Source organism: Coenobita brevimanus, chromosome 23 (assembly GCF_032717465.1).
Source record: "Coenobita brevimanus isolate Jiangsu-jjx chromosome 23, ASM3271746v2, whole genome shotgun sequence".
NCBI classification, from domain to species: domain Eukaryota; kingdom Metazoa; phylum Arthropoda; class Malacostraca; order Decapoda; family Coenobitidae; genus Coenobita; species Coenobita brevimanus.
This window is the reverse complement of record NC_136976.1, coordinates 52345958-52356702: the sequence shown is the minus strand read 5'-3', so window position 1 is coordinate 52356702 and position 10745 is coordinate 52345958. Positions and strand designations below refer to the sequence as shown.

The 10745-nt window shown below is 42.8% G+C and overlaps 1 protein-coding gene across 1 annotated transcript in view; it reads right to left on the bottom strand.

Annotated features, from left to right (window-relative positions):
* Positions 1-495: 495 nt before the first annotated feature.
* Positions 496-10745, bottom strand: part of LOC145392970 (uncharacterized) — a 74177-nt gene continuing 63927 nt past the window's right edge. Inside the window, exon 4 of the mRNA XM_080267264.1 lies at positions 496-2061. Coding sequence (XP_080123390.1) covers positions 634-2061 — 1428 coding nt within the window. The 3' untranslated portion in view covers positions 496-633. The remainder of the gene's footprint in view (positions 2062-10745) is intronic.

Genomic DNA, 10745 nt, shown 5'->3' with positions numbered 1-10745 from the left:
ACAACAGATTCATCATCAATGCAATTTTTCTTGTTTCTACTGCAATCCTTCCTAATAAGCCCTCACAAAACTGCATAATTATGTGTACAGTACAGTACAGTACTGTAATGTACTGAGCTGTGTTATGCAGAATGATTAATATTTTGACATACTGAGTGTTTCTATACCTGATCATACAAAAAGCACATGTAAACTGAAACAAAAGGATGATTCATATGATGAAACAGGTTCATATCTGTGGGTTAGGAAATACAGTAAACACTTTAACATACATACTGATAAAGCCAAAGCCTATATGAATGTGAAATTTACCCAAACCCCCCCATAAATCATACAATTGCCCAAAAAATTATCCTTGCCACAAAAGCACAACATATTAACACAAAACATGAATATAAAATATGCATTAACATATAATACTGTACAGTACAGTATCTGGATACTGGTCATACATTTTGTTTTTGTTTTTCCTGTGTGGTAGCGGCATAGAGATGATTACATCTTCTCCCCGTCCTCTGCCCTAGAGTCAACTAAAGTCGACTGATACAGATAATGACATGATACGGATAATGCACATACAGATATTGGGAAGCTTACTGTACATAAAACACTGCAGTACACTGCCAGGTATCTTCACAATATCATCAGGTGCATCATCTCAGGCCCTTCCACATTTAGGTCCCAGTTCTTTGTCCTGATCTCATTGCTTAATTTTATTCTATCATTCTTGTTTATAGCCCAAGATGAGAGTGGCCCAACAGTGTGTAGGTAAGGGCATTCATCCAGAAGTCTCCGGAGGGCAGCAAGGGTCAGCATTGGGCGATACAAAAATAAAGTCCACAGATTATGTAGGCACCCTGTAGCTAAAAGTCTGTACAGCACTTCATCCTCTAGCATCTCTAGGTTGTGAATGAGAATGTGCAATTCTCTTAAAAGTCTGCAATGGCTGACCAATACTGTCAGGTCCTCTGCTGTGATTGTGGCACCCTCAACCATCAGATGTGACAGGGACTTGAAGTGTGACAACTGCCGGCCAAAAGAGGTGTAAGGCACATCAGGCTGGATTGGTCTGTTATTGAGCTTTAGTGTAAACTTAAGGAGGTTTGGGCAAGTCTGAATCACATTCTGGAGGTGAGTACGGGTGAATGTGAGGCTGACAGGTGCCATTGTAAGGTGCTGGATGGTAAGAGATGAGAGACTCTCACCCTTTTGTTCCAAGTACCATAACAAGGCTTGCATACTGCAGTTCATTACATTTAAGGATTTCAGTTTCAGGCATAACAAATTAGCAAGTAAATTTCTGTCCATTCTTTCCACCCCATTACATCGTAACATAACCTCCTCCAACTTGGGACAAGTTCTGACAATGAGAGCTAAATCATTCTCATGAAGCTCCATGTTAGCATGTATAACTTTAAGAGAATATCGTGCACTAATTTCCTCATGCCTCTCTGGATCATTACCATGCAATGTTGTAAAGACATCACCAATGTTAACATCTGGGGTTACATTTAACTCCTCTATATTAGGACAGAAATATAAGAGCATTACTGCACTCGCTGAACAGGCTAAAGTATATTCTAAATTTATTCTTCTTAACTTTGTACAAACAGATTCAGAAGGCATTTGAACCCCTCTTTTAATCATGGAATAAGTGTCTGGTGTCGGGATATGTCCTGCAAGATGAAAGATTCCCTCATCATCAACATCAGTACACATCTCAATATCTATATCCTCTAAATGTGGGCATGTCTTTGAGAAGAGTTGAAGCATGCTATTACTACACATCTGAGAACACTTTAAGGTTGTCAGGTTTGTTAATGTTCCAAGAAAACTGTACAATGGCTCAAACTTAATGACTTGTTGATAATAACTATTCTTCTCTGAGTCAAAATCCATATGGTCTTGAGCACCAGTCATCTTGAGAGTCTTCACACTATGCCCATTCATTTCCTTCATCAGTGGCATGATGCTCTGGCTGTAACTGATCCATATGTAGCTGGCATGTAGCTTTGTGCAGATCACTAAATACTTTTGATTGAGTAGTTCAGGAAATACAATCTGAAAGTAAAAGATCTAGTCATACTCTGCAAATATTCAAACAACAGAATAGTATGAGTTAGTGCATTACATATATGCATAGTATGTTTGCATTAAAAACACACAGTATTAAGACTGATCAAACATACAGGCTTCAGCATACAGTACTGAAAGTGAATATATATCAAGTCAAATTTACAATGCCTTGTCTTATATGAAACATGTTATACATTATTTGGTAAAATGTTTATATAAAATACTACAACATTCTAAATTTTGTGAAAGTCAGCTTCTTAAAATAGAAATATGTCTCTCTTCATTCATTTGTTTATAAAGGTTCCAACATGTTTGCATGCATTGGCACTGGTCACCTAATGGTGGCTCTCCATGCTGCTCAATCTCTAGCAGCATCTCTATTCAATCCCGTTTTCATGAGGTCACATTCTATGACCTTGTCCCAGGTCTTTTTCGATCTGCCTCTTGCAACCCTACCTTCGCGATGATACCTCTTACCCTCCCCAACCAGCTGTCATCCCCCATCATCTCTACATGCCCAAACAATTACAGTCTACTCCTTCTCACCACAGAACTATACATTTAAGTTCAATAGTTCAATCCTTCCTCTCGACTTTTCATTTGCAATTCTAACCTCCCCGTGCCTGTCTTTCAAGGACACACTACACATCCATATCATCATTATCATCTCCATATGTTTGAGTCTATGAATATCCTCTTTCTCTACTGCACAAGTCTCACTACTATAAAGCATTACACCCCTAACACATGCTGCATACAATGACCCCTTGGCATGGTGGGAAAGCCCACACAAAGTCAAGAGAGACAACTGCAACACCAGCAGATTTATTGATCTATCTATTGTCAGATGCCTTAATATCATAAGGAGGTGGCCACATACGAACTGCCTCCATGACAACTTGTCTTCTGGCATCTGGCTGTCCTCTTTCCAGCCCATTCCCCCATCTCATCCTTGGACTCTCTCTTCCTCTCCACCTCATGCTTTCCTACTCAGCTTCTCATTCTCCATCTTCTCCACATGATCTAATTATCTCAATGTACTTCTAATGTTTTTAGCACATCATCATCATCATCACAGCACTCCTTCACTTCCTCTTTTTTTCTGTCTGCCACTTCATTCAACTCCACATGCTCCTCTCAGATACTGTAATTCATTTCCACTGCTGTAACTCCTGACTTGTGTACTTACAAGAAGATCCAAGCTTTACATCCATACACCAGAGTGACTTTTTAATTTCCATATTCACTTTTCCTATTCCTTGCCACTGCTCTCAGTAAACCAGCAAGCTTTCTTGCTTGTCCAATACAGTATTTTATAAGCAGTCTTCAATATAATGTTTAGTACCAGATGATGATGATGTGTAATTTCTATTTATTAAAAAAAAAAAAAAAAAAAAAAAAAAAATGCTGTCAATCAACAGCTAAAACCAGTCTACAGGATCACTGAAAATGCTGGTCACATTATCATATTCTCATGCTTCTTAACCTTTTCACTGCTGGATTTTCTTTGAATTCATACCTTTAAAACATCTGATGTTGATGTGTAGAAAAATCTAACTGCCCAAAGCACAAACTGTTAAATCGGAAAAAATGGATAACTTTTTGTCCTCTCTATAAGATTTATGATTCTGAAATATATGGATGGAAAGAAGAGCCACAGGTGGGGTATGCATTAACTAATAAAAAGGAGATTTGTCTGAAAGAAAAAAAAAAAAGTTCCATCTTAGCACTGGCACACTTGAAGAATTTTGAATAGTTAGCGGAGTTAAAGAAGAGTCTGAAGTACAGTGCTTGACAAAAGTATTGTGCGCCTATGTCAAGGTGTGCAATACTTTTGGCGAAAAAAGAATCACCCTTTTTTAGGAGAAAAAATTTAGCCAGAAGTTTTGGGAGCTAATATGACGTCACGGCAGCCTGAGGCCTTACTGCACGCTGGTTGGCTGGCGCCTCAGTTGCCTGCGGGCTGCGTGAGAGAGGGGAACCCAGCCGCTCCTCCCATTCTTGTTGCGCCATTTTTTACTTAGTGAACCGCAGTGTTTTGGCTTTCGCTACTTTAACTCCTCAGTGGCCGCCAGCGTTGAATGACGTTTAGCCGATAAATGGCAGCCAGCGTCGTTTGAGCGCGGCCTATAAAAAACTGCAAAATTTTTTGGGAAGTGAATGGACGTTCTGAACGTTTTCGCATTGATCTACACTACACTCCCATACACCCTATCCAGCAGTTCAGAGCCTGCTGCTGTGATAAGTGGATTTTCGATTATTTCACTCCTGGCCATGCCTTAACAAGCATAACTACACCCATTATCTCGACCCAGGCAGAACATATCATCTTTGTCCTCTCTTGCAAAATACACACAACCACCTGTTTACGATTAAGAAGTAATACAGGCACATACAAAAAAAGACATGATAATAACAGAAAAATACATTTTTGTCTTGGTATCTTTACCTATTTGCTCAGGTTTGCTGTAATGGTTTGGATCATTTGATGTAATGCAACTTGTAGAAAACTGTGAAAACTTTCGGGAAGTGAATGAAAATCTGGCACATGAGACTGACCTTGACTTCACCCTCTCACGTATCATCCATCAGTTCACCACCTGCTGTCGTGACAAGTGGATGTATGATTTTTTCGCTCACGGCCATGCCTAAACACACACAGTTACACCCATTATCTCGACCCAGAAAAGAAAATACAATCTTTTTCTTCCCTTGCAAAACACACACAACCACCTTGTTTACGAGACAGCAATTTATATTGTGCAAATAACATGGTAAAACAAAAAAGATGAATGTAAAATGATAAAGATGAACATGTTATTACGGAAAAAATACGTTTTCCCTCGTCCGTAAACATATATATTTCTGCTTTGTATCTGTATTCGTAATAATTAGACTTATTCTTAGTTCTGAAACTGCATTATGATTCTATTTTTAGCCATGCTCGTGGTGTGGGAGCTGGAAGTTGCGACTTAACTTCCTTATTGCTAATCGGACTGACCCTCCACTTTATTCTCCCGTGGCAGAGTCTAGCCTTGAAGGACGTGCAGTTTTCTCATTTAGGACTGAAAATTCAACTCTTTCGCTCCCTTTTCCAAGCATGGGCACAACGATAACGTAAAAAATAACTCGAAACTACCATAAACATATTTTATATCAAAAAGGTGAAAATGTATAATACTGTATTTTTTTTTTCCAGCCATTCCTAACAGATTATGTACTGAAATCATTCAATATAATCATATCTCATATATGCATAACATTTCAGCACCATTCGCATTGTTTTAGGAGGTAAAAAAAAAAATAATAACACCTGCCCAGTTGCGATGCGGCAGTGCCCCTGGGCGGCGATATCGGTTGCTGATATTTCTGCAACTTCTGCGCTTCACTGCAAGCCACAAAATGCGTCTAGGAAGCTGGGATTTGCACTGTTAGGTGCATCTGAACTTTCTCTTCAATATGGCAAGAAAAAAAAAAAATCAATTTTCGAAACTTCAAAAAATGGCCCCGGCGTCAGCCTGGGGTGCACAGAAAATTCCAGGCCTTCGGCCACGGAGGGGTTAATATGGCCTCTACCCATGAACTGTCTAGTGAAATAATACCACAGATCATTGCTCTAAAGGAGGCAGGCCACCCCACAAGGAAATTAGTGATTTGGTTGGTGTGGCTTGGTCGACAGTGCAGAGGCGGTGTGCCCGTTACCGAGTGGAAAATAGTGGTGATGTTCCTACAAAGAAACCACGGTCTGGTAGGCCCAGGAAAACTTCCCCGAGGTCTGTTAATGTGCTCAAATGTGCAGTGGAGTCTAATCCTCGTGTGACTGCAAGGAGAATTAAGGAGAGCAACCTGGAAGTGTGTGGCGAGGTTTCAGTGCACACTGTTTCTCGAGGAGTCTATGAACTTGGTTACACAAGCCACAGGCCTGTGAGAAAGCCTCTTCTTACAAGTAACCAGCGACTTCGTAGGCTTGCCTTTGCTAACAAGTACCTTACCTGGGGTAAGGAGCAGTGGCTGTCAGTGTCGTGGTCTGATGAGGCAACGTTTACCGTTACCTATAATCGAGGAGCGCGCATGTACCGGCGCAGAGGTAGTGACCCGCTTGACCCTGTTACGTGGAGAGCGCAGTTAAACACCCGATTCACTAATGGTATGGGGTTGTTTCTCTGGTAAGGGGTTGGGGAAGCTTGTTGTGCTTTCCAGGAACTGCAGAGTGAATCAGGACGTTTACTTGGAGCTGCTTTGTGATCATTTACCTGAATCCTTTGAGCTCACTGGTGCACAAGTGTTTCAGCAGGACGGTGCACCCGCTCATAAAGCCAAATCTGTCACCAACTGGCCTCGTGACTGCGAGGTCTCCTTCATGAAAGACTGGCCAGGCAATAGCCCTGACATCAACCCGATAGAAAACCTCTGGTACCTCATGAAGAAGAATCTCTAAGGGAAGGACGTGAGCTCTCTGCCTAAGCTGGAAGCAGCCATTCGTGAGTCCTGGGCAAGTATATCACCCCAGCACCTGAGGAACCTGCCCCTTTCACTTCCACGACGTCTCAGGTCCGTGAAGAGGTGCAAAGGAAACCCTATCTATCTATCTATTGCCAGACGCCTCAATCCCGTTTGGGGTGGCCACAAACAAATCACCTCCAAGTCGCCCTGTCCCCTGCCATTTCACTGCCCTGCTCCCAACTCACACCCCCCTCTTTCATATACCTCTCCACCCCATCCCTCCATCTCATCCTTGGCCTCCCCCTCTCTCTTCCTCCCTCCACCTCACTCACATACACTCTCTTCGTCAGTCTTTCACCCTCCATCCTCTCCACATGGCCAAACCACCTCAGTGTGTTCCTCATAACGCTTCCTATCACATCCACATCCCCACCACAACGCTCCTTTATATCCTCATTCGTCAGCCTGTCTCTCCATGTGACTCCACAGGCTCCTCTTAAATAACTCATTTCCACTGCTCTCACTCTTGACTTGTGTCCTTCCAACAACGTCCAAGCTTCACTTCCGTACGTTAGAGTTGGTATCACAATATTGTCATGTAATAACTTTTTCACTTCCATGCTCACTTCCCTGTTTCTTATCACTGCTTTCAAAGAACCAGCAACCTTTCTTCCCTGCTGTACCCTTTCAAGCACTTCACCCTCCAAACCTCCATCCTTACTCATCACACTACCCAAGTACTTAAACGTACTCACATTTTCCAATTCCTCACCATCCAACCTCGCTGTACATTCACTGACTTCACCTCTCTCAAAGACCATCACTTTACTCTTCCCTACATTCACCTTTAGATTCTGTTTCTTACACACTCTCCCAAACTCATCCACCAAGCCTTGCAGCTCCCCTTCGTCTTCACTCAATAACACAGTATCATCTGCAAACAACAGTACAGGGAGTTTCCAAACACTATCCTCTCTCACCAGGGCCACTCCAATATCCACTACCCTACCTTGTACCTCTTTTATTACCCCATCCATGTACAGATTGAACAACCATGGAGACATGACACATCCCTGTTTCAACCCAACTTTCAAAGAGAGAAATTCACTTAGTTCACCATCCACACGCACTGCAGCCTTCACACCATTGTACATACTCTTCACAGCATTCAACAACTTCCCATCTACTCCATATATTCTTAACACTTTCCACAATCCTTGTCTATTCACCCTGTCATATGCTTTCTCCAAATCCATGAAAGCCGCATACAACTTCTTTCCCTTCTCTAGAAACTTTTCCACGAAAGATCTAAGAATGAATATCTGATCTACACAACCTCTTCCCTTCCTAAAGCCTCCCTGTTCTTCTCCAACTAATTTCTCTGTTCTTTCTCTAACTCTGTCAATAAGTATCCTACCATACACTTTTCCTATTATACTAAGAAGACAAATGCCCCTATGATTACCACACACTTCTTTTTCCCCTTTTCCTTTGTACAAGGGAATAATTATACCTGACTTCCAATCCCCCGTGACTCTACCTTCCTCCCAGGCCAATCTGCACATCTTCCGCATCCATTCTACTACCAAGCATTAATAGTAATTATAATGCAATATTTACATGTTTTTTCCATAGTTGAAAGGTTTGTTTTGTTGGGGGGGCACTGGGCAAGCAATACTTTTGTCGAGCACTGTACATTTTAGCAAAGTAATTAGAGGCAGGTATGATAGAAGGAAGCCAAAGTTTAGAGTCTGAAGTACAGTACACACTAGCAGTGTAGTTAGGGATAGAGAAGATAGCAGGAAGCCAAGGCTTAGAGATCTTAAAGATTAATATATATATATATATATATATATATATATATATATATATATATATATATATATAGTATATATATATATATATACATATATATATATATATATATATATATATATATATATATATATATATATATATATATGTATGTATACAGTACATCCCCACAGTATGTGAGTTCCGAGTACGCGATCGCCCTTGTACATGAAGACCTATTTTTTTTTAAGTTTTTGTGTATTTTTTATTAGTATGCGAACTGAACTCCTTGTAAGTGAGACGGGCAGCGAAGAGTGACCCAAATCCGGGGTTACCCTGAGTACGCGACATTACCCCCCCAAGAAGCGATAACGGTTACTTACACTCTGCCCACCTTGTGACGTCGATGCTGCGCACTCGTCACGTGATGCCCACATGCGCCGCTTAGAGGGGGTAAGAGTCCCAACAGAGGAAACACATGCGCAAAGAGGGTACACTTGCTGTTCCAGCTATGTTCCTGTGTACTCTGAGGCTAATTTTTTTGTGAGCCAAGATGTCTGCCCCCTCCTCCGAGAAGAAGTGAATCACCCATGCCATGAAGATGCAAGTCATTTGGAAGAAGGAGAGTGGGAAGGGTAACACGACCATTGGCAAGGAACTGGGCTTGGCAGAATCGTCCGTGCGAACTACACGGGCTAACAGGGAGGCCATAAAGAAGACTGTGAAGACATATGGGATGGTGGCATTGGACAGGAGAAGCAGGCTGACCAACTAGGCTATAATTCTTATGAAGCAGTACCTGGCTACATTTACCCTGAGGAAGGAGAAGGAAGGAGTTCCACTAAACAGGTGCTACATCAGGGACCAGGCCAAGATTTTCTACAAAGCTATAGCTCTAAAGCTTGCTGTAAAGAAACCATTTAAAGCCTCTGTGGGATGGCTCTGCCGCTTTCTGAAGAGAAAGAAGCTACATCACATTCGCCTCACGGGGGAGAGTGCATCAGCGGATGAAATGGTGGCCAGGGATTATCCAGCCATCCTAAAGGGGATAATCGACAAGGGTGGCTACAGCAGGGACCAAATTTATAACAATGATGAAACAGCCCTATACTACAAAGCTATGCTGAAGTGTACTTATATCAGTAAACAACAGTGCCAGGCCCGGGGCAGACAAATCGTCATGTTCGCTGTGAACTTACCAGGCTCACACAAGATTCATCCTGTTGTGATGCATACCGCAGCACACCCCAGATGTTTCAAGAATCTTCGCTGCATGGATGACAGCGGGGTATACTGGTACAGCAACTCCATTGGTTGGATGACGAGTAGCATCATTTTCGAGTGATGTTGCGGCACTTCATCCCTGATGCCAAGGCTAAATCCAGGGAACTTGGCATCCCCTTCAAGGTGCTTCTCGTCCTCGACAATGCCCCAAGTCATCCAACCTGGCTAGCAGACCTCAGCAAGGAATGAAAGATCATTTTTCTGCCCCCAAGAACGACCTCTCTCATCCAACTGCTAGACCAGGAGTTGATTGCAACAGTCAAGCAGCTATACCAGCAACGCCTCTACGATCACCTCCACAGCAAGACCGACAGATGTGAGGAACTGCAGGCAATTCTTGACTTGAACACAGTTGGGAGTGATGTCATGGACGCCGAGGATGTTTGGACTCGCCACCCACTTCATCCTCACCACGCACAGCACCCGCACAACCAACTTCAACTCCTGAGAAGACTATTATGGCTTTTTGGCGGTCAGTCAACCTCAAGGATGCCATCACTCTCTTGTTGCCCTCTTGGGCAGATATAACCACTGCAACAGTTAACCATGCTTGGTGCCTCCTCATACCGCACCTGTGAGAAATCGCACCGGGAAGCAGCTTTCAGTCCCTGGCCGCTGCCAAGGCAGCCACTCTCACAAGTGCACAAGCTGTGCCCAGGTTTCAGGCCATGTCGCTGGAGGAGATCAGGGGTTTACATTCGCAGCAGAGCAGGATCCCCAGGAAATCGTGCAGCGAGTGGACAAGGCCGACGCAGAGCAGGAGATCGCAGCAGAAAAGCCAGCAACACCATTGATGGAGAGTGAAGATATGTCCATGATGGAGATCAGCAGGGTACTGTGTGCCCTTGATAAATTCAAGGAAGAATTCAAGGACATCGAACGCTCTCAGATGCGAGTGGAGGAGATGTCTTCACTGGACAGAACCTTCTGCTAGTACACCATCAAGCACAACCAGGAAGTAAACAGACAGAAGCAAACACTCATCACCTGTTTCCTTTGGCTTGAACAAAATGAGGAATCACTCCCTTCAACATCAGAAAAGCCATATCCTGAGGAGGATCAAGAGGCTGATTCGATGTTTGAGGTGTCAGAAATACACTTTGATGGGTGTATGAACGAAGTGAGTGCATTAGGTAGTGAAAGTGTCG